At 42.1% G+C, this 23,896-nt stretch overlaps 1 protein-coding gene across 2 annotated transcripts in view; it reads left to right on the forward strand.

The window, feature by feature from the left end:
- Nucleotides 1-23,896, forward strand: part of dscaml1 (Down syndrome cell adhesion molecule like 1) — a 95,015-nt gene that overhangs the window by 57,016 nt on the left and 14,103 nt on the right. Inside the window, exons 5-22 of one of the 2 annotated variants that reach the window (XM_068584467.1) lie at nucleotides 161-439; nucleotides 1,451-1,726; nucleotides 2,350-2,649; nucleotides 5,200-5,342; nucleotides 6,048-6,177; nucleotides 7,853-8,131; nucleotides 8,978-9,106; nucleotides 9,251-9,430; nucleotides 10,773-10,978; nucleotides 11,860-11,956; nucleotides 12,087-12,215; nucleotides 12,561-12,728; nucleotides 13,010-13,080; nucleotides 13,243-13,483; nucleotides 16,535-16,681; nucleotides 16,769-16,924; nucleotides 18,990-19,129; nucleotides 22,621-22,774. In XM_068584467.1, the coding sequence (XP_068440568.1) occupies nucleotides 161-439; nucleotides 1,451-1,726; nucleotides 2,350-2,649; nucleotides 5,200-5,342; nucleotides 6,048-6,177; nucleotides 7,853-8,131; nucleotides 8,978-9,106; nucleotides 9,251-9,430; nucleotides 10,773-10,978; nucleotides 11,860-11,956; nucleotides 12,087-12,215; nucleotides 12,561-12,728; nucleotides 13,010-13,080; nucleotides 13,243-13,483; nucleotides 16,535-16,681; nucleotides 16,769-16,924; nucleotides 18,990-19,129; nucleotides 22,621-22,774 (3,225 nt within the window). Of the gene's footprint in view, nucleotides 1-160; nucleotides 440-1,450; nucleotides 1,727-2,349; nucleotides 2,650-5,199; nucleotides 5,343-6,047; nucleotides 6,178-7,852; nucleotides 8,132-8,977; nucleotides 9,107-9,250; nucleotides 9,431-10,772; nucleotides 10,979-11,859; nucleotides 11,957-12,086; nucleotides 12,216-12,560; nucleotides 12,729-13,009; nucleotides 13,081-13,242; nucleotides 13,484-16,534; nucleotides 16,682-16,768; nucleotides 16,925-18,989; nucleotides 19,130-22,620; nucleotides 22,775-23,896 lie in introns of those variants that run through there. The other variant, XM_068584468.1, reaches the window with a different exon arrangement.

Raw genomic sequence — 23,896 nt, forward strand, 5'->3', positions numbered from 1 at the left:
CTAAGCATGATCTGCATAGTTACCTATAAGACACTGGTATCTAGTGAATAAATGTATTTCTCAAAATGTCAAACTTTTTATTGAAGCATCTAAAAATAGTTTAAAAATAGTACTGGTTATTCTAAATTGATATATTGTTATGGACGTGCTTCACCTACAGACCCTACGGAGTCCACCCCGTCACTGCTGGACAGTTTCCAATCCGGTGAGGTACAGGTGGGGCACATTGTGGAGCTGCCCTGCATCGCTTCCGGATACCCAAACCCCACCATCCGTTGGTTAAAGGATGGTCGGCCATTACCTGCAGACTCCCGCTGGACGCGGCGCACCACAGGCCTCACTATTTCCGATTTGAGGCTCGAGGACAGTGGCAATTACATCTGTGAGGTCACCAATAGCTTTGGCTCCAAAGAGGTGACGGGTCACCTCAACATCATAGGTGGGTAATGGACTGAAGAGAGTATAGCTGTATAATAAAATACCAAGATGCAGCACACAACAAGGTATCACTGCTTACTTCATTCATCCAATGTTCCACAATGACAAGACAAATACAAGAGTGGGAGGAATGTGATGTCCGGGGTGATGGAGACATACTTTAAGCTCTGTTGGCTTTGCCCTGGCCCCATGCCTCCTGCACGCCCCTCTGCAACCCACACTTGTCTGGGCCGAGCGCGAGCTTGATCTCCAAGGATAGCTCGTTCGCCAGCTGTGATCCCAAACCCCACCGAGCAGAACAATGGACTTGCAGGCGCGTCCTTCTCGTTACTTTGGATGTGAGAGCGGGAGGCAGAGACACAGAGATTCTCATGATGTTGTGTGTGTATAAATGAACAAGAAATGAGGAGGTGACACTGGTGGAGAAAATGGGCCACTTGTGGAGAGAAAAAGGGGGGTGTCGGGGGAGAGAGGGCATGTGGTTGGGAGAAAAGGGTGAAGTTAGTGGACACTGCGCAGACAGGCCACAGGGCACATCACAACACAGCCCACAAACCTCCGATGACAGTGCATAGTAGGTAGTACACATACACACACATTTGGACACAAGCTTCGAGGACATGCACTTATTGCCCATGAAGAAAGTCTCACACGAGTATGGTCACTCCCTGACACACATGTTCACACACATTCAGCAGCCTAAAGCACTTAACACCAGCTGCTTTATTGCTCACTGACATTTCTCCCCTTTCTTCTCAGTTTTCCTCGTAGCTTAGCACACACGCGCTCACAAAAAGCAATGGTAGAAATCTTAACACACAGACAAGAAATAGACAATCACACCAACATATGATTGGGGTCTCATTTCAAATCGCTTTCGTTCAGTGATACAATAAATACCCCCAAGTTCTGAACCTTGTGTTTAGATAATAACTTGTGAATGAGAGGATATGACTGACATGTAAAAATGCACCTTTTGTCTTTTCTTTAATCTGTGCCGGGTCATCTCTAGAGCCACTGCGGGTCACCTTGTCCCCCAAGAACCTGAAGACAGGGATCAGCAGCACAGTTATCCTATCCTGTGCCGTCCAGGGTTCCCCGCACTTTACTGTGTCCTGGTACCGTAACACAGAATCTGTGCTGCCTGATCAGCACTTTTCCATCCAGGGGGCTCACAATGAGACATTGTTCATTTCCGCTGCACAAAAGAGACACTCGGGAGCTTACCAGTGCTTTGCCACACGCAAAGTCCAGACCGCCCAGGACTTCTCCATCATACTGCTCGAAGGTGAGGACAGGCAGTGATTAACATGCTGGTACAATCTCATGCATGTGTGTATATGTCCAAGGTCCAATTTATGTAATGCCTCTACTATATGGGGAGTTGTGTCTTCTACCAGGATATGTTTTTTTTTTTCAGTTTTGTCTGTATTTCGACAAATTATTGTGAAGAGGATGATAAGAGAACAAGGGAGAACTGATTGACTTGCATTTATTCAGTGGGAAATAACAGTTTAATTGACATAAAATTGACACAATGACAATTGCATAGCATTTCTGTTATGATTCATCGAGTGTAATCTCTCCAATAATTTACAATTCATTTTCATTTCATCATACACATTGAGTACATGACATATGTATGTGCATATGGTTATGGTAATACTAATCGAGGGACAGAAAGGCTATATTATTTTACACTTCATGTAGCTCGATTCTTGTTACAGACATAAAGCGTTATTTTTATATTTGGTGCAGTACTGTAGAAAAAAATGCTATTTGTTTCCACTTTGCAAAGTATTGTGATTTGATCTCTATTAACCATGTCCACCAAAATGCTGACTTTAATCCAGTGTAACACACCTTTACCATGTATTTCTATACTCACACCTTACATCTCTTGTTTCTCAGACGGTACACCCCGCATCGTTGCCTCCTTCAGCGAGAGGGTGGTGGTCCCGGGTGAACCGTTTTCCCTGATGTGCGCTGCCAAGGGAGCACCTCCCCCCACCATCACCTGGACCCTGGACGATGAGCCTGTGGCCCGGGACCTGTCGCGTGTCCGTACTAGTCAGTACACGCTCTCGGACGGCAGCACTGTGAGCCACGTCAACATCAGCAGCCCGCAGATTCGCGATGGAGGAGTGTATCGGTGCGCCGCACGAAACTCGGCCGGTAGTGCCGAGTACCAAGCGCGCATAAACGTAAGAGGTGCCTGTCTACTTTTCAATATCAGTCATACAGAGGCTTTTTATGGCCTGACCCCTACCCTGACCCATATCCTATCTTCTACCCTTCTATACCTCTATCTCTAGGTTTGTTTGTGTGTTTTGCTTTACTGCATATCTTTTGTCCTTCTCTTTCTTTTTCTTTTTTCTTTTTTTGTTTGTCTACCAATCTTTACACTTATATGATAATTATTTGTAGCCAAACAGCACATATAGTGTCTGTTGTCTGTTTCATTATGTCGTTCTTTCTTGCAGTCTGTTAGTGTCCCGTTGATTAGTTTATTGTAGCTCTGCATCGCCATCTTTATGAACAAACTCATACATATGAACACCGAAAGAACAACTACTCATCCACCTAATGTAGTTACCTGTATGCTTACACACATAGACAGTAAGAAAGTAGTTTGAAAGCTGACTACATGTTTCAACAGAGCGATTGTAGCTTCTCAGAGAGAACAAGTGTCTCAATGAGAGCCGCAAGATTAAGACAATGTGAGACAAATGGATGAAGAAACTTTAGAAGAGAAAGAAACAGATGGCCAATACCGACTAAAGAGAGAGAATGGATGGAATGAGAGAAGAGGGAGGAGTGCCAGTGTCTGCTGCGGGAGTGATGGTGAACTCTGGTGACAGGACTGGTGATGTCACTGTCGTCAGAGATGACAAAGATGAGGAGCGACACCGATGCACAGGGCTGTATCTCTCTCTCTCTCTCTCTCTCTCTCTCTCTCCTTCTCTCTCTCTCTCTCTCTCTCTCTCTCTCTCTCTCTCTCTCTCTCTCTCTCTCTCTCACACACACACACACACACTTTTCTCTGTCCTTTGGCGAGATGTGTGGATGTGACATGTGAGTCTGCTCTAAAGAGACATGCCAGAATGATCATTGGAGTAAAAATGAGCTCAATTGCCAGAGAGCTTTAGGCCTGCATGCAACACACATACAACCAATACACACATGTGCGTACCCACACATGAAAAAGCAGTAACACACTATGCTTTCCCATTCACTGAAATGTGATAACTTATCTCATTCAGTGAGAAGCCAAAAGCAAAGATACTCAGCCCCACAGACAGTAGTTGAACGCACATGCACATGGATACTGTTACTGTGTTTGTGTGTGTTGGCGTGTGTGTCTGTGCGACGGTGCTACTGAATAATACATCTTTCACTCGTCAGAGCTGTGACTTCAAAGCTCAGCACACACTGAGAGAGGGAGAGAGAGAGAGAGAAAGAGAGAGAGAGAGAGAGAGAGAGAGAGAGAGAGAAAGCGATATATATATATATATATATATATATATAGAGAGAGAGAGAGAGAGAGCGAGAGAAAGAGAGAGAGAGAGAGAGAGAGAGAGAGAGAGAGAGAGAGAGAGAGAGAGGAGGCTTGAAGGGGAGACAAAAACAAAGATACAAAAAGAACAATGGTGAGAAGGTCACAGAAGAATTGACAGGTGATTGAGTGATAGCTCCCAGTGTCCTCCACTAATGCTAAACACACTTTGTGTCCATCTCACTTACTGTCTGGCTGTCGGTCCACATCTTTTGGTCTTGCTTTGGGCAATAACACATGACCAACATATTGAGGCAGTCAAGCTTCATTTTTGTTACATATTTATATTTTTATCATTCACATGGATTTTGTTCCCGTTGTGTGTCAGTATTGCTCGTTCTCATTGTCACTCAGAATACTATAGCCCGCAGCAGAACCTTCTCAGAGTTCACGGCACAAATGTTAAAACGGTTGTTTGTTAAAACACAGAAAACAATTGCATGTGTTACACTGTGCAACAATGAGAAACGCACAACACTGTGTCTATGCCCCACAGTGAATAAAAAGTGCTTTGCAATCCCTGATTAGGTTGTTGAAGCCAATGAGAATGCAATAGATCGATCCTGCAGGTCCTGCAAAGCAAGTGCTGGATGCATTTACTGCAATACTGTAAACACTGTACAGATGTCTGGCCTCCCTGCATCTGGTTTGTTCACCCACTTTTGGTCATCCACCCCCTGCCTAAAGCAGAAAGTTTTTAACTTTTAAATGCAATTGATGAGGCTTATTTTAGTTCACATCTTAATAAACAGCTGAGTTACTGTATTGCCGGGTGACTTAAAAATCCAACGTGTCTGAAAGGACTGAACTGATTTTCAACAGAAAACAGTTGATAAGACATTGCGCAGTGTCAGCTTCTTTTTAACATTAAGATAAGTCACTCAATCCTCCCTCTCTTCCTATACCCTCACATGCTTTTTTCCTTTTCTGTCTCTTCCTTACTGCCCAACTCCCTTCCCTCTCACCCCTCCCCTTATTTCTAAAATTCCACAATCTGCCTCTTACAACATCAACTAATAATCTTTTCATTTTCCCTTTTATCTACCACTGGTCAACCCATCTCATTTTCTTTCTCTCCATATCTCTCCCTTTGCCCATCTCTCTCTCTCTCTCTCTCTCTCTCTCTCTCCCTCTCTCTCTCTCTCTCTCTCTCTCTCTCTCTCTCTCTTTCTCTCTCGTTCTCTCTCTCTCTCTACCCCCATTAGGTCCTCCGAGGATTCGGCCTATGAAAAACATCACTGCAGTGGCGGGAAGAAACTCTTTCATAAACTGCCGTGTGATTGGGTACCCTTATTACTCAATCAACTGGTACAAGGAGGGTCTTCTGCTCCCTGACAATCATCGCCAGGTAGATTTTGCTTTCTGAATTTTGCGCAAAGAATATACAAATATTTCACATTTCAAAATTTTATTTTATTTATTTTATTTTATTATAGTTTGTAGTTACATACCTCATATCTTTATATAGAGTGTTGGGTTGCACTTTATAATAACTACACACTATTTAGCATTAGTTAAGAATGAGTAAACACTTAATTTATCCTTTATAAAGCATTGTTTCTACATGAACACTCATTAGTAACTCATTATTATGCAATTTAAAAACATATTTATTCATGTTTTATTCTTGATTAATACGTTTGACTATGAGTCCTTCATACTTTATTTTCAAATGGGGAATCCATCATTTAAGTTTAAAAACCCAATCATGAAATGTATAATAGTCAAACTTATTCATCATGAATAAAACATGTATTACTGTTTTTAAGAATTGTATACTAATGAGTTAATAATTAGTATTTATGTTGGAACAATGCTTTATAAATGATGAATTAAGTGTTTACTTTTCTAATGCTAAATAGCGTGTACCGGTAGTTATTATAAAGTGCTGCCAAGTGTTAAAGGTCACTACGTTCTTGTCTAACCATCTAAATTACAATTTTAGCAACTGATCATCTGGTATCCTCTCTTTTAAAGCCACAGCTCTGTTTACATGTATGAATAAAAAGACCATGTAACAGCTCTAAATGTAACACTGCTGATGTCTGTTCAGGTGGTGTATGAAAATGGGACTCTGAAGCTCAGTGACGTTCAGAAGGGCATGGACGAGGGGGCCTATGTCTGCAGCGTGCTCATTCAACCACAGCTCTTTATCACTCAGACTGTCTATGTTGCTGTCAAAGGTCAGATGATCATTTTGAAAGTAATAACTTTGTCAAAGAGTTGCACACTTTCTTTTGCTTGCTTAGGATGGAGTCACACAGATATATCTATAAACATACGTGGCACAGTAGAATGCATGGGCTTGTTTGCTGTGTGGTGTTATTTATATTCACTTTTTAGAGGATTGTCCAATAAAGAGAATACTGCAAGTAAAATTATTATAGCTTGTAAGAGGGATGGAGAATGAAGACTAGTCTTGAAGAAGGAGGATGTGAGTAAAAAAGAAAGAGAGGAAAGAAGAAAGCTGTATGCATTGCCTCTAATAACCTCTGATTAAGAGGCGGAGTGGCCGAGTGCGCTCTTTCAACCCCTCCAAAATTACATAGAGCACAATTTGTGTGTGTGTGCATGCCATACGCATGCATAAATGTGTGTGAATTGCATTTGTGTGTTTGTGTGCTGCATACATTTTGCAAGTCTGTATGCTATTTTGGTCAGCTCTCACCATAGCATGTCACCATGACATGTTAGTTATAGGAAGTTGTGAGTTTGGGTTGTGTGGGTTTCGACTTGAATTTAGCAGATGTGTGACATTTTTGGTGCACAAATGCACACGCTTGTGTGCATCGGCTGCATGTGAGTGTGGGTATGTGCTTGTATGGATGTGTGCACGTCATGTCTCTGATTTAATTAGATGAATTTTAACGAGGCCCAGATTAAATCCCCCAGATGTCTCAGCTGTACCCTCCCCGCTCCCCCCCAAACACGCGCACACACACACACACACACACACACGCACACACACACACACACACTCCCTTCCTCCTCCACTCTCTAAACCACCGACATCACCTCCGCCGCTCTCCATAGCAACACCGCTCTTCCCCCTGCGGATGGGGCTCTAATTAGAGCAGCTATTATGGGCTGGCTTTAGCAGGGCAGGGTGGGATGGAGTGGAGTGGAGGGATTGGTAGGGGGTACAGGCGGCTAAAGAGCGGATAGAGGGCTAGTAGGCCGAGCTGTGGTGTTTTGGAAGCTTTAGGAGTCCAGGCTAAGATGAGAGACTCAAGAAATCTGACAGAAAGATAGACCACTACTTTAACAATTAGCCTGTCAGGAGAAAATTATTCTGATTCTGATCCATGTCCTCTAAAATATATCTCACTCTCTCTTAATGTGTCCCTCTTTTGTATCTTTCTCCCTCCACCTCTTTTTCCTTTGCATCACTCACCCTCCCACCCCCATGTCCTTTCGGTGCCCCCAAATCTTCAAACGTGTGTCTGCCCATATTCTCTCTGTGTCTTTACAACTGACTTTCTCACTTTCTTTATCCTTCACTTATTCATATTTGCCTTAAATCTCTATATTCACCTCTTTCTCACCCCGCTCATTTAAACAACCCTCTAACTGTTTCATTCATCTTTTTTTCTTTATTTCCACTCCCTATTTGCCTTCTTCTGTCTTCTCTTTATACCCTTTATTTCACCATGTTGCCTGTCCTTGGCTTTTTCTCTCCCCGACTCTTCTTTTCATCATGTATTTCCTCATTGGATCTGGCTGTACTATCTCTTCTACTAATCTTCTTTTATCTTGTTTTACTATTTTCTCCTCTATTACTTTATCTCTTACATTTCTATTTACTCTCCCTTCCTCTCTTGCTCACTCTTTCATCCTCCCCTTCTCTGCCGCTATCAGTTCCTCCACTGATCCAGCCATTTGACTTTCCCCCGACTTCCATTGGTAAATTGATGTACATTGCCTGCGTGGTGTCGTCTGGAGACATGCCCATACGCATCGCATGGCGCAAGGACGGGCAGGAGATCGTGCCCTCATCTGGCATCAACATAGACACAAAGGAGTTCATGTGCTCTCTCCAGATACCCAAGGTGTCGCTCAAACACAATGGCAACTACACCTGTATCGCCAGCAATGATGCCGCCACTGTCAGCACGGAGAGGCAGCTCACAGTAACAGGTAAGAAAGGAGGAAGTAAGCGAAGATTGTTAATATAACAGTGACATTAAGTACGGGTTTAAGGCGAAAGGAAAGGGGTTATTCTAAAATGGCACTGCAGTGATTTAATATTGCACTTAAATAAACTTGGATGACTTCGTAGATTTAAAATGGAAGCAGCAAGGTTCCAGTACTCTTTCCTTGTTATAGGTTACACTGGATACTTAACTGCCCATAATAGAGCTCAGTAGCAGCTTTCTTTCAACAATCTTTGCTAGTAAAAAACCCCCATCTTTCGAAATTCATGACCTCCAGAGCCTCTCACTGAAGTACTTTCTGTAGTTAGTGCTTTGATATGTAAAAACAGTAGGGGTGGAAAGTAACATTTACTCAAATACTACTACAGTTTTGAGGTACCTTTACTTAACGCTACTATTTCGATTATATGGTACTTTACAGAGCTGACCTAAACCAATTTCAGTCAATGGTCTGAGGTTGTATACCCCTACTATGATTAGTCACAGGTATTAATGTATTAATGCTGCAGAACCAGCATTGTTACTTTTATTTATATGATGTGTGATGATGTTGATTTGTTTCATTGCTGTACTGATCATTTTTACTGAAGTAAATGATCTGAATACTTCTTCATCCACTCAAAATCAATGGAATGCCCGTTGGATCCTACATTTATTTCATTTCATAATAATAAAAAAGTAATACACTTTTTGTGTTTCATCAGTATAGTTGATGATGTTCTGACCGAAATACTGTTGTGTGGCCCTGCAGGAGACACTACATGTGATTCCAGTGTGGAATTCTTTCTTTTTTTTGTCTTTTTATTCACTTTTCCTCTCCTTTCTCTAGTGCCTCCTCGGTTTGTGGTTCAGCCCAATAATCAGGATGGGATCTATGGGAAGGCTGGGATCCTAAACTGTTCAGTTGACGGATACCCTCCTCCTAAAGTCATGTGGAAGCATGCCAAAGGTGCATTAGGTACATGACCTGTATTTTATTATTCCTCTACAGTATGTGCTTTCCTTGCCTCATTCTCATACTCATAGGTGCATAAACCCCATAGTAAATTGCATTACAATGTAGAGATCCTTAATTAAATCATATTCTTCTCTTTCTATCTAGCGGGTATTGGGAATCCACAGCAGTACCACCCTGTGCCTTTGACGGGCCGTATCCAGATCATGAATAACGGCTCTCTACTCATCAGACATGTTTTGGAAGAAGATCGTGGATTCTACCTCTGTCAGGCCTCCAATGGCGTTGGCTCCGACATCAGCAAGAGCATGGTTCTCACCGTTAAGAGTGAGTATACAAACTCTGACAAGCCAACGTAGCAGAGCACAAGAGCTTCATGGCATGGATGACTGCAGTGTGGCCGTCTGGGATGCTCCGGCTTCAACAGTCTCTACGCACACACGCTTGCTAACTGTGTCAAACCAATGAGCCAGCACTACTCTCCCTGTGCTCTGTGGGCATGCACATACACACATGCACACTAATGAATTGATGACACAGTGGAGACAATGGACATAAGAGCACAGCAATAAAGAACAGCAAAATAAATTAAGTGTGTATGAGTGTGCGTGTGCGTGTGTGTGTGTGTGTGTGTGTGTGTGTGTGTGTGTGTGTGTGTGTGTGTGTGTGTGTGTGTGCAGTGAGGAAGCGAGTAACTGAGTGATTGATCTTTTGACTCTTGGGATCGGTCTACAGACAATCAAAAACACTTTGAGCTTAATCATTATCTGCAATCAATCTCTCTCATCCTGCCCTTGCTGTCAGTAACATTATGGAATGAGAACTAGCATGAGGACACACACACATACACATGCACAGACTGTCAACATCATTATTGGGCATTATAAGAGAGTGTACTTGCTATTCTTGAGAGTGTAGCTTTACCCACAAACGAAAAGTTAATGCATTATACCTGGCTTTTTTGACACCTGTACACACAGACACACATAACCAGGTGCACATAAATACAACCACTACTTTCGCCATGTTCTGCGATCACAAAGTTGCCCGGCTTTCCTCCTTCCCTCCCCCTCTCCTGCTGGTGTTAGTGTTATTGATTGAACCGTTCCTCTCCTCTGCCTCCCTCAATTCTGTCTGTTTCGCTCAGCGGAGAAGGAGGAAAAGAGGAAGAGTGGGATAAATAAGTGATGAAAACAAAACAGCAGAACTCTCCTCAGATCGGTATTGTGCGGTGTGTGTGAGAATGAATGTGTGTTGGCCATTGAAGGTTGTAAGTGATCTTGTGTATAGAGTGTACACGAAAGGTGGAGTGTATCGTTTTTGCCTGTTCATTCCCCTAGACCCCGGTGTAACTATTGGAGAATGAGAGAGGAGGTTTATTGACTTTACCTCATTGACCATAGCTCTTCATTACTCTACTGCAATGGAACTTGGCCACTGTGAACTTCACCTTTTTAACTGCCGGCTGTCCCACCATCTTCTTTGGTCTTTCACTTCTTTCTTCCTTTCCACCTCAACTCTTCTTTTTATCCTGTACTTCTACTTTTACTTCCCCCTCTCCCTCTTTTATCTCTGTCATCTAATGTCATCAATCTGTTTACATTCACCATCTCCCACATTTGTTCTCACCTTCTCTTTTTCTTACACTGCATTTCCCTTCTCCCTCCAGTCCCAGCTATGATCACCAGTCACCCAAACACTACCATGGCGAAGAAGGGTCACTTGAAGGAGCTGAACTGCACAGCAAGGGGAGAATGGCCCATCATCATCCGCTGGGAGAGAGGCGACACGGTCATTGACCCTGACCGCAACCCCCGATACTCCATTACCACCAGTCCCAATGAGAAGACAGACGAGGTGTTGTCTACGCTCAAGGTAAGAAGTTCTTACCAATGGAAGTACATCTAATTAAAGAATTCGGACAGCAATGTATTTGTGTCTTTTGTCCGTTTGAGTGGTGTTTGAGTCGAGGAAGTGCAAAACACATTCTAGTTTGCTGTAATTTCACCGTTACTGTGTGTAAAATTACAGTGACAGTCATATCTGTATTATGTCAGTGTGTTTGAGGTTTTAAAGGTTAGTAACAGTCATGGCCTCTCTAATGGATTAACATCAGTGTTCTCCTCACCACGCCATATCATCACTTTGGTATTGGAGTCCAGACTAGCTTCCCTTTCACGCTAAAGATTCTCACAGATGGATTCTCACGATGTCATGAGATTACACAATAATCAATTTGTTTGTGTGTAGGAAGCCAGTGACAAATAAGCGTTGTGTGAGTAGCTAGTGGGGGCTACGGGTGTATGATAGGTGTAAGATGACATAGGCGTTCATCCTTAGTAACAATGGCAACTCCTGAAGAGTTTAGTGTAGATGATGCAATAGCATCAGTTATATTAGAACCGGACAATATTTATTCATTGAAAAGTACAACAGCACTGAAGGCTTTTCTTAATGAAGAAAATGTGTTTTGTGGAAAACAATTACATTATAAAAAAGCTGTAACTTTTAACTCTAAAAAATATATAAAATAGCTATAACTTTGAAGCTTAGTGCAGGCATAAAAGCTTGAATGGCATTTTGACTTATTGCACCTCTCCTCCCAATGCAATGCATAGTGAGTCACCTACATACCAAACATGCATGGGAGAGGAAAAACTGTCACAGGACCTTCTCCATCACGAAGGTTTACTTTACAGACAGAGATACAGTAGTTTGTCTGTTTGACATTTGTCTTTCTACATTTCTCTGTACAGCTAAAGCCAGCAGAGCGTGAGGATTCAGTCTTCTTCTCCTGCCATGCCATTAACTCTTATGGAGAAGGGCGTGGCCTTATCCAGCTCACTGTGCAAGGTACTGTAACAATTCCTGTCAAATGCAAGTACCATCTCTTCTTTATATTGATAAATTGGTTGATGCTATCTTCTCCTTCCTTTATCTTTTCTTCCACCTTTCACTCACACCCTCTCCTTTAAATCTTCAGAGCCCCCAGACCCTCCGGAGTTGGAGGTGCGTGAAGTCAAAGATCGCAGTATGAATCTCAGGTGGACGCAGCGATTTGACGGAAACAGTGTCATTACCTGCTATGATATTGAGTATAAGAACAAGACAGGTAAGTGAACAGAGTGTATTCTTCATTTGACTACATATGCAAGCAGTATGTATTGCATACTTCCTACTAAATTAAAGATTATGACTGATTCCAGTAAACACATCTCATTCTCAGAAGTTCTTGCTAATCTAGAATAAAGTATATTTGGGCATATTATATATACACAAACATCCACATACAATGTAGTTGGAACACACTAGATACTCAAATGTATGTTACACTCAGAATAAATAGTATGTTAGTGTGAGATGACAAGCACAGCCTAATATTGCGTAATACTGAAAATCCAATTCCTCAAAGTGGGAAAATGGTGGCAAACTGTAAATTATTGTCTTTTTTTGTCAGATTCCTGGGAGCTGAAGCATGCTACTCGAAACATCTCCCCCACCAACAATCAGGCAAACATAGTGGACCTTCACCCTGCCTCTGTTTACAGCATCCGCATGTACTCCTACAATGCGATAGGCAAGAGCGAGGCCAGCAAGGAACTCACCATCAGCACAGAGGAAGCACGTAAGCATCGGGGCAGCACCGCACTTATTTGAGAAAATATTTCAATTTCGATTGTTGTATTAACTCCTAGTCACTGCACTGTGCTGACATGGCGTATGTCCTTGAATATTTGTATTAAAAATCAATTTTAATAAAACTGAGAAAAATATCTTTGAATGTAGTAAATTAGAATATTTAGGCCATGAGACTTATTGAAAACATGAAAGCCATACAATGTTTGCCCCTCTCTCTCTCTCTCTCTCTCTCTCTCTGTCTCTCTCTCTCTCTCTCTCTGTGTCTAGAGCCGGATGGTCCTCCTATGGAGGTGATCCTACAGCCGGTAACCTCTCAGAGTATCAGGGTCACCTGGAAGGTAAAATATCCAAATTGTTCGTTTTTAACAGCTGTGTTTGTTGCATGCAAAGTCCAAATTCCTTTACAATGTAAGTCTTTTGTGGATGTGGCTAAATAATCACACACTCTATGAATAGAAATAGATGAGGTCAGTGCTATATTTCCGTTTTCTATTCTCCAGGCTCCCAGGAAAGAGCTGCAGAACGGGGTGATCCGGGGTTACCAGATTGGTTACAGAGAGAACGGCCCGGGCAGCAATGGTCAGTACAGCATTGTGGAGATGAAGGCCACTGGAGACAGTGAGGTCTACACCCTGGACAACCTGAAGAAGTTTGCCCAGTACGGTGTGGTTGTTCAGGCCTTCAACAGAGCCGGCACAGGACCCTCTAGCTCGGAGATCAATGCTACAACACTGGAAGATGGTGAGCATTACAATAAACAGCACACATACAACCTATCTCAGCATGTGGGAAAGGGATTCATTGCCTCATGGTCAGTTTATAAGTGTAAATATGGGTAATCGATCCACAGGAATAGTGGAAATAAAGCAGTATACAGTAGTGCATTAAATACAATGAGAGAACAAATGGTCAAACCTCTGAAATATAACCCCTTAGTTTATTTGGCTTCATTTATAGTTACTGCACCTTTTTTGTTGCCATTGCTCTTTTTGCAGTCTAACTGCGTAATTTATTTGAAATCATGCCATGCTATGTAACCTAAAACTACTACAATCGCTCTTTCCTCTCAATAAGACTGAATGTTGGCTGCTGGCATCCAAATGCTTTTTACAAATTCCAAGGACACACAGTCTCAAAGACACAGTACACAGTCAGCAGTGCCTCAGAAAGGGTTGAGTGATTTCTGTACGGTGAGACGTGCGGTCATACAGCCATGCATCTTGATGCTGTGAGGTAGATGCGCAAAATGTTGAGTGAATAAATGGGTGAACAAATGACTGAATGAAACAAATAAGCACTGAGGGAGCAGAAACTCTTTCTTTGGCTATATAATTCTGAACAATGTTTGGACCATTTGTAATCTGCATCTGGCTGTAGGGATGCAATACAATATGCATAAAAACATGCAATATATAAGATACATGTGCCTTGTTTTATGGTACTGTAAATGCAATCTTAAGAAATCTTTTAAAGGAAATGTATTGTTCTCTATCCTTCACCTATATCCAGACCTGAACCACTAACAAATATGAGTTGGGTTTTTTTCAAATAAAGATAATCATGAATTCAGTAGTTCCCCAAATATATAAAAAGGCAGGTTGAAGACTTATGGGGAGAGATGTAAGGGGCTGTTGTAAAGCAGTAGGAGCATGGATCACTTGGACTTCATTTAGTGTTTCCGTCCGACATAATTAACTTGCTTTTCCATTGATTGATTTCTTGTGAAGCAATATTTTCTCCAGCATTAATTGACTTTTGGTCACAGAGGAGCTAAATACATCCAAAACATGCTGACATATGTTAACAACGCGCCAATAAATGCATCTTGAAAAGAAAAGAAATCTCATCTTATAGTCATAATTATCATATTCTCTCTTTAGTGGTGAGCTGCAGTTAATTCCATCAATCTGTACGCTGTCCACCAAACTCATCTTTTCTTTCAATACATGACACTCTCATTCTCTATCATACAACATGCATGTTTGTTTTATCTCCCCGTACAAACATGCGCACGCACAGTGAACAGTTGTGTGCGTGTGCATTGGTCCGGTGCAGACGGAGCCCTCTGCTTCTTCCCTATGGCTGTCACCGTGGCGACAGTGATATTGATGGCCATTATGATGATAGTGATAACAACAAGCATACTAAAAATAATTAGAATTAGCTTGTCTCGCTGTCTGTCCCTCTCTCTCTCGTTCACTGCTTCCTGCTGTAATTATCCACAGCTGAGCATATTGTCTCTCTGCTCCCTCTTTTCATCTTTTTCTGCCCTTCTCTTGTCCCCCTTGCTTTTAACTCTCGTCCTCCCTTCTTCCTCTGCCCCCTCACCCTATCTACTCCTCCCTGTAGCCCCAGTCCAAAACTGCCTTTCATTATTTCTGTTCCAGTATTTTCCTTCCTTTTTTGTCAAAACGTTTGCATTTACTGACGCAAGATCATTTTATAGATCAACAACCTTTGTACTGATTTATTTTACTTTTTTCCTAATCCCTTATGTATCGGCCTTCATCTCGCTCTAATGCGGTCAATTTGGAAGCACTTAGATCCAGCTTACAGTTTTTGTTCATATATTTCTATTCTTATTTCTCTTTTTTTTTATAAAGGTGGGACCGTGAAGGGAGAAAAAACAGTTTTCTCCTGATTATTTATCCTAAAGGTTTATTCATGCAAAACCCAGGTTTTTAATCCTCATGTCTCTTTTCCCTTCCTCTGTCCTCCTCGTCTACTCTTTCTTCACCAGCTGCATAGAAATTCCCTGGTGGACTTGGTCCAAGCTCTCTCTTTCATTGCTCTCTGTCTTTCACTCAGCTCTCTTCCTCTCTTCCTGCCCCTCCTTCTCTTTCACAAGTTGACTTCTGTTCATCTTCAACAGTGTGCGTTATTCAAAGCCTGGAAGTCTAATGGTCAGCGGTAGCCAATAGAAGAGACACCTGGACTGTTGGGGACAGAAGGAGGCTTGTAGAAAGAAAGAGAGATGGTGCTTGTAGAGATGGTCCTATACATCGGACTGGGAGCATGTTATGAGCTTTTTATCTATCGCTTGTCTGTTTACTCGCCTCAGGTTTGATATGGAAATTTAGGGTTTCAGAGAGGGTGTATTAGCCAATTGCAACCCACATTCTGAGAAGACAACGGCAGCCTTTGCTTTAACATACAAATCATTTACATCTTCCCAATTAATAACCCGTCCAGTCGTCACAAACTGTTTCCAAACCCACAGAACTTTGCTTTGAATTGTAGGTCAAAAAATATTCAAAGATCATAAATATGTCAGGGTTTGGGTGAGGATAAATCTAAACTAAATGTGTATAAAATGATGCAAAAGAACAACAACCTTGAATTTATGATTGTTTAAACCTCAAAGCTACTGAAAGTGGATATTAGGTTAAAATGTAATAAAACAACATACAAATATAAACTGTGTACAACTTATGCACAAGACATATTGGAGCTTTAGTATTTTATATTATATGTAACTTGAATGAAGAGGTCGAACAAGCTGATGTATGAGAATATGTGTAATGTTGCCACAGTTTTGAAAAAGATAATTTTCAATGAATACAAATGCTACTTAAGGGGTTTAAGAAACCTGGATATTAAAGCTTTAAAGTATTCCCTAATTGTTATGTATTTAGCTAAGTTGTGAATCAGTGCGATTGTTTTTCACCCTTTAGTGAACAGACCTCTCCTTTTTTTAATGAAACTCTGAATTACATAATGTGAGACATAAACTGGTTACGCTGCTCAGAGAACTTATCCGAACTTATTTAACGTCTTCCTCTTCGTCTTCAGTACCCAGCCAGCCTCCTCAGAACGTTCGAGCCATTTCTGTAACATCGGACGAGGCAGTGATCACGTGGGCGGAGCCTCCCAGGATGACACTGCACGGCGTGCTGAAGGGCTATCGCGTCGTGTTCTGGACTGTGTTTCCGGACGGAGGTGTGATGCGTGTGTCTGTCATCTAATTGTGACACCATGACTGGTAACAGCTCGATCTGAACATTGCACACTTTCTGTCCTTTTCAGAGTGGGGTGAAATGCAAAACATCACAACCATCAAGGAGCAGGTGGAGCTCAAAGGCCTGGAGAAGTTTACCAACTACAGCATCCAGATTCTGGCCTACACCCAGGCCGGAGACGGTGTCCGGAGCAATGTCCTGTACATCCAAACCCGTGAAGACTGTGAGTCCACCTTTTATGAGATCGTTCCACACAGATGAACTTTAACCACACCTTTTGGGCAGGTCTAAAGGTTTTTGGTTTAGGTTAAGGGGTAGTGTGGGAGGCCGAGAGCCAGGGGGTAAGAGAGTGCGTGCATGCGTGTGTGTGTGTGTGTGTGTGTGTGTGTGTGTGTGTGTGTGTGTGTGTGTGTGTGAGAGAGAGAGAGTGCGTGAGTGTGTTTGTGCTGGGAGGGTTGGGGGGGGTCTTTGTAAGGTTGCTGATTAAATCCTCTTTGTGCTCTGATGTGCCATTACCAGTGCTAATGAGAATTAAGAAGCCAAAAAGTGTGTGAGTGTGTGTGATTAAGGAGCCTAAGGTTGTCGGTCTGTGCATGTGAATATGCGGAAGTGGGTGGTAAGTGTGTGTTCGAATGTGTACCGTGTCTTATCATTGGTGTGTGGGTGCGGGTGCGTGTGTAGATGCACTATTGTTTGTGTGCAAGTCTAGCTTACCACCCAGCAAAAGGAGAGGGATTAATTCTTTGTGGCTTAGAGAGAATTAATTTTGTGCTTACATTGACGGGCTGTGGATTACATCCGTAGCCGCCTCTCCTCTCCTCCCTGGGGCCAGGCAAAGGAGGAGGAAGGCGTCTGGAGATGGAGAAAATTAGTGGAGAAAGGGAGTGCAGTGGAGAGAGAGAGAGAGAGAGAGAGAGAGAGAGAGAGAGAGAGAGAGAGAGAGAGAGAGAGAGAGAGAGAGAGAGACTCAAAGAGTCATTTCAGAAAAGGCCTTTATTCTCTCTTCCTCACTTTATCTCCATTTTATGAGTAGCCTTACTGCAATAGCTCTTCAAATATGTGGGTTGTGTTAGTCTTTGAGTGTGTGTGTGTGTGTGTGTGTGTGTGTGTGTGTGTGTGTGTGTGTGTGTGTGTGTGTGTGTGTGTGTGTGTGTGTGCTAATACGGGTCAAGCTAAGTTTCTCTTTTGCCCTGATGCGGGTTGACACTGTGTCCAGGGGCAACCTCTTCACATACGTTCAGCGCTCCGTGTCTGTCTCGGTCTCCCCCTCCCTTTGTCCTCAGTGTCTGGAGCATATGGAAAAGTGTTTGAAGTGGAATTGTGCAAACAGACATTTCACAGCCTGCCTTTTTTCTGCGTCTGTCTCTCAGACACAACGACAGTAAGCAAGGGCAAAAGAAGACAGAGATGTATGATTACGTTATTTTACCTACCTAACCAACAGGCATTTGGTTGTTAATTTGTGAATTTAATGTTTATCACAGTATGTTTAGGCTACTTGGAATTACTGCATGTTTTCTTATGCTCTTAGGATGTTTTAACCTTCTCAGTGATCGTAATAATTTATGTAACACCAAAAAACAAACAAGAAGAAAAAACAATCTCTCCTCTGATGAGAACAAATTGAAATACTAAAAATTCATTAATCTCTCATAGATAAATTGGCTGCAGTATACCATTCTAACACACAAGCATATACTGGAGTTTGCTTAACCATTTTTATATATTCGTATATTTTAAACTATACCACCATATACTATAGATGTGTTTAAAAAAGTACATGTTTTTTTAAACAAGTAAGTATCTGGTCAAGTAAGCAATAATGCACAATGAGTTGTCAATATGGCAACAGGATATATGAGGGAAGAAGGTTGCCAGTGTGCACGTCCAGCCTCAGGTGGAACAGGTGCAGAACAAAAGCGGCAAACAAAATGAAAATGAGGTTGTGCATATAAATTGATCTGCCAATCATGTTTGCCATTAATTGGTCATTATTTTCATATTGCTTACTTTGTCAAATCAAAACTCCAAAGATTGGCAGCTTACTGTCATAGAAAATAAGAATGCCAGCCCAAAACATTTTGAGGAACCAGCATGTTATACTGTGTCTAGTGATGTTTTTTGTGCTTGCATTTTATATAACTGGCTACACCAACACACGGGCAACGCTCCCCAAAGATCAATATACATCTTTAAAGCTATTAATTATGCTTACTGTATATGTAGCTAAATATAACTGTTTTTTACTCTGCCCTCCATTTCTCTCTTTACAACCCTTTATTATTCAGATCCCGGACCCCCAGCTGGCATCAAAACTGTGCCCTCCTCTGCCAGCAGTGTCGTGGTGTCCTGGTTACCTCCTCACAAGCCAAATGGAATCATCCGCAAATACACCATCTACTGCTCCAGCCCCGGCTCCGGCCAACCGGTGAGTTACAAGAGAGTTTCAGGATTGAGAAGTGAATGAAAGAGGAAAAAGGGGGAAGAGGATCATCCAAACATGGCGGCTGATGAAGGGGCAACTATCCCTTATTCATTCATAATACAGCTTCTGTGATACTATTTATGTGATGGAAAGATAGATTTAATGTATTTAATTAAGATGCTGTTCTGCATTATGTGTTTGTGGATGTGTGTGTGGGTGTGTGTGTGTCTCTCAGTGTGTGTGTGGTCTACTCTGCTGCAGTCTCAGCAAGATGTGTGTGTGAAATGAGCTCTCTTAATACCGCAGTGTGTGTGCGTGCAAGCTCGCCCTCCAGCCTCATTTACATATCTGCGTCTCATCACGTTGCCAGGACAACCTCATCTGTTCATCAACGAGGGCAGAAAACAAGCCGACAGAAAACACACACTTCCACTTACGTACAGACACACATTCTCGGAAATGTATTACACGACGCATAAAGAGGTCCATTTCGCTCTCTCTCTCTCTCTCTCTCTCTCTCTCTCTCTCTCTCTCTCTCTCTCTCTCTCTCTCTCTCTTTCATATATATATATATATATATATATATATATATATATATATATATATATATATATATATATATATATATATATATATGCAACTAGTGTTTTTATAAAATGCGGATTCAAAAGCAAGAATTATATCCTGCTTTTCTGCACACACGCGCACACACACACACACACACACACACACACACACACACACACACACACACACACACACACACACACCGTATACATACCTATCTGGAATATGCATGCATTTTCTCCTTAGTCTCTTTCATTCACAAAATCTATCTGTCCATCCATCCATCCATATACACACGTCTCTCTCTCTCTCTCTCTCTCTCTCTCTCTCTCTCTCTCTCTCTCTCTCTCTCTCTCTCTCTCTCTCTCTCTCGCTCTCTCTCTCTCTCTCTCTCTCCCTCTCTCTCTCTCTCCCTCTCTCTCTCTGGCGACCTATCTCTCTGTCTATCCATCTCTTTCTCTTTCTCTCTCTGAAGCCCCCATGCAGAGTTTGCGATGATTACTATGTAAATGAGTGCAACTGGAGAGAAGGAAGGAGGGATAGGGGGGTCAGACACACCGAGCGGGGAGTACTTTTGTTCCTCTTTTCATTATCTCGCTCTATCGTTCCCCGGATCACCGCTATCTCCACGCCGGAGGAATATTTTAATATCCGTTACAGCAACACACACTCTGTCACTCCCCCCTTCCTTCCTCCTAACATCTAACCACCCACCCATTCATCCTTCCATCCATCCCTCCACCCACCTACCCACTGATTTATCCATCCATCCCTCTGTCCTCCATAGCCTGCAGTGCAGACTATGGAGACAAATGTACACAGAGGAGGAGAAGAACATATATATATATATATATATATATATATATATATATATATATAGAGAGAGAGAGAGAGAGAGAGAGAGAGAGAGAGAGAGAGAGAGAGAGAGAGAGAGAGAAATGCAGAAAGTATGTAAAACAGAGGGGGTTACTGCTAGATCGATAAAAGGTAAAGTAAGGATTGGGCCCACAGATGGCAGTGAAATGTGGAGAGTGGCATGGATATGAAGAGAGGGATGAAGAGGGATGGCAGACGAGAAAGGAAGGGGAGGATGGCGCTGTGGGGTAAAAGGATAGGCAGAGAGGAAAATATAGCAAGGGCAGAGACAGGAATGGGTGATGCACAGGAAACACAGGGATGCAATAAAAAGCCCAATGGATTCCTCCATGATGGCCTGCTCATAAATGTGAAAAACAACATGAGTACTGGAATCTATTTGCCCAGAATAAACCATTCTGCAGACAACAACCGAGCAGGTTGGACAGAGCTAAGCAACACGGCAGTGTCTTCGCAGGTTTTACAGGCCTCTGCGTTTAGTGACTCTTCAAACCATTTGACACTCGTATTGCAGTTTTCCTTTCACCTGTGCATGAGCGCCTTTCAGTCAGAAATGTAAGCCAGTGTCAAACAGTGGGAAAACATGTAATTTAGAAAAGCGGTGAGTGTTATGTACTACCTTGTAGCGTGTGTGTTAAATTTGTGTCTGTGTGTTTTTTTTTGTGGAATTCTATTCATAGCAGTGGCCAGCAGCACAGTAACAGACAGAACAGCTTTGTGTGTGTGTGTGCGTGTGTGCGTGTGTGTGTGTGTGTGTGTGTGTGTGTGTGTGTGTGTGTGTGTGTGTGTGTGTGTGTGTGTGTGTGTGTGCGCGTGTGCGTGTGTGTGTGTGTGTGTGTGTGCATGTGTGTGTGTACCTGGGTTTTGGGATACCTGAGGAGTAGATGAAGAGTAGGATTTTGGGTAGTGAGGGCATAATTGGTGGGTGGATCATAAGCGACTGGCAGGCAGTTAAAAAAAGAGAGTTGTTGTATGTTTGTGTGTGCATGTGTTTAAGGCACTATGATGCGTATATGTCTAGACAGCACACACATGGCTGGGTTAAACATACTGCAATTACACATCCACCTCCAGGTCATGCCACTGTATGTGTGCGTGTATTTGTGTATGTGTGCTTGCTTGTGTGCATCCATTCCTTCCTCTGCCTGTTTATTGGACTCCTCTCGTCTCTGTCATTACTGATGCCTGTAGTAGATAGGCCTCATTAGTGTATATCTCTGACTGAGTCATTTGTCTGTCCGCCCATTGTTCTCTTCTGTCTCCTATCTTTGTTTCCCCTCCTTGAGGAGAACAGGAGAGGGAGTGGGCTTCTCCCCACATTCTAACCCTCCCGCCTCTCTCCCTCCTTAGTTCCTATCCTCACTCCCTCCAGCTCTTTTAGCCTTATCATAATATAATGTGCCCCAGACCCTCTGTACCTTCATGCCCATCCTCCTCTCTTGTCCTGCAGTACTGACTCGAGGAGAGAATACAGGGCTTGGTTAACATTAGAATGATGTTCACTCAGTCCTTCACATTATGTCCGCCTCTCCAGTAAAGTGACAAAAGGATCTTGTCTTTGGCTTCCCCCAGAATGTACTTTGTGCTCCTCAGCATATATATTACAATGCAGATTTTCTGATATCACAGAGAGAGATATGCTACCACAACTAAAAAAAAGTATATTATTTTATCTGTTTGTATCATTCTTATGTAAATGTAGAAAATGTGTATATTTTAACTTAAATAGTCTCTACTATGCCAACAAAAAAAATTCCAGCTGCGTTGACTGATGTTTGAAAATATTTCCTAATACAATACTTTATTGTGTGGTTATGTACCTGATTCACTTGATTGTTTCTTCAAGACCTTTCAAGGGGAACAGAATAAAAAAACAAGTCAATATATCCCAGCCTACTAGTAGATTTGTGTTTTGATTTAAAATATAATGTTCCTATGGTGTTTAAGGTTTATATAATATTGTGTGACATGCAAGGATATTTGGAGTAGCATACAACGTATTGCTCTTGCAGTTCTTTTAAGATGAAACTTCTCCTTTTGGTTCTCCCCAGCTGCCCAGTGAGTATGAAGCCAATCCAGAGCTACTTTTCTACAGAATCACTCACCTCAACCACCGGCAGCAATACCTGATCTGGGCTGCAGCCGTCACCACAGCAGGCCGGGGAAACTTCAGTGACAAGGTCACTGTTGAGCCAGCAGCCAAGGGTGGGTCCCTCAATATGCAGAATAATTATCCGAGGCATACACAAGAGTGCTGGGTTGCTAAGTGAACATGGTTTTAGTCATGTGCAGGTTAAAAGACGTCTTGGACGTTACTAGTGTGCAAAATGTGCGTTATATATAGTAATATATTAAACCTATCAAAGTATGTTGTGTACATTGTGTAAAACCAGAGAGAGAGAGAGCTGTGTAAAATTTGATCAATTGCCTAAGGTGATGTTACTAAAGTCAGCATCAATTGGTCTAAAGAAAAAAATAATCTGGGTGTGTGGAGTTCAAAAGAAGTGATCTTACCAGACCTCTGTAGCGTGAGGCTAACAGTTCGAGGCTACATTAGCTTTTACGAGCATAACACATAGGATAGATAGATAGATAGATAGATAGATAGATAGATAGATAGATAGATAGATAGATAGATAGATAGACAGATATGTACTATCTGTCCAATATACAGATCTCTCACCAAAGTGTTGGTAGTCAAATTGCGTTGTAGGTCATGCCAGAGGCAGGTTTTACAACGAAGCGGAATGAATGCTTGGAATATGCAATGTATTGTTTCATCTATTTACATTTTTTTTTACTATCTATTTCTATCTCTATCCCTCTATCACACTCTTTCTCTCTCTCTCTCTCTCTCTCTCTCTCTCTCTCTCTCTTTCTCTCTATCTCTCTATATTTCTATCTCTCTCGCTCTGTTTACTGTCATGACACCTCTTCCTCTTCTTATTGACAATGCCATCAACTGAAAATAATCTCTCTCTTACTTTGTCACTAGCTCTGTATAACTCCTCTGCATGTGTTTTAACCTCGCCTCCTGTTTTTGAGCTCGTGCTATTGATTTCCGAGTTCAGAAGGCACCAGATAAACTGACCTGAATCAGGGAAATGATAAGAGGGGAAGCAAAAGAAAGAACAGCAGGTTGAAAAAAGCAGAACCAACGAATACACAAAACAATAGAGAGCCAGAGTGTTTAAGAAAATGAATAGGGCAGTTAATCAATAGGCTTTGGATTAAAAGACAGGAAGAATAAGGGAGTAAGAATGAATAGAGTGCACTTCCCACCATATCATCCTTTCCTGTTGTATTCATTCGTTCCTTTGACTGCTG

Source organism: Clinocottus analis, unplaced genomic scaffold, assembly GCF_023055335.1.
Source record: "Clinocottus analis isolate CAN_PGR_092001 unplaced genomic scaffold, fCliAna1.0.p SCAF_2, whole genome shotgun sequence".
NCBI classification, from domain to species: domain Eukaryota; kingdom Metazoa; phylum Chordata; class Actinopteri; order Perciformes; family Cottidae; genus Clinocottus; species Clinocottus analis.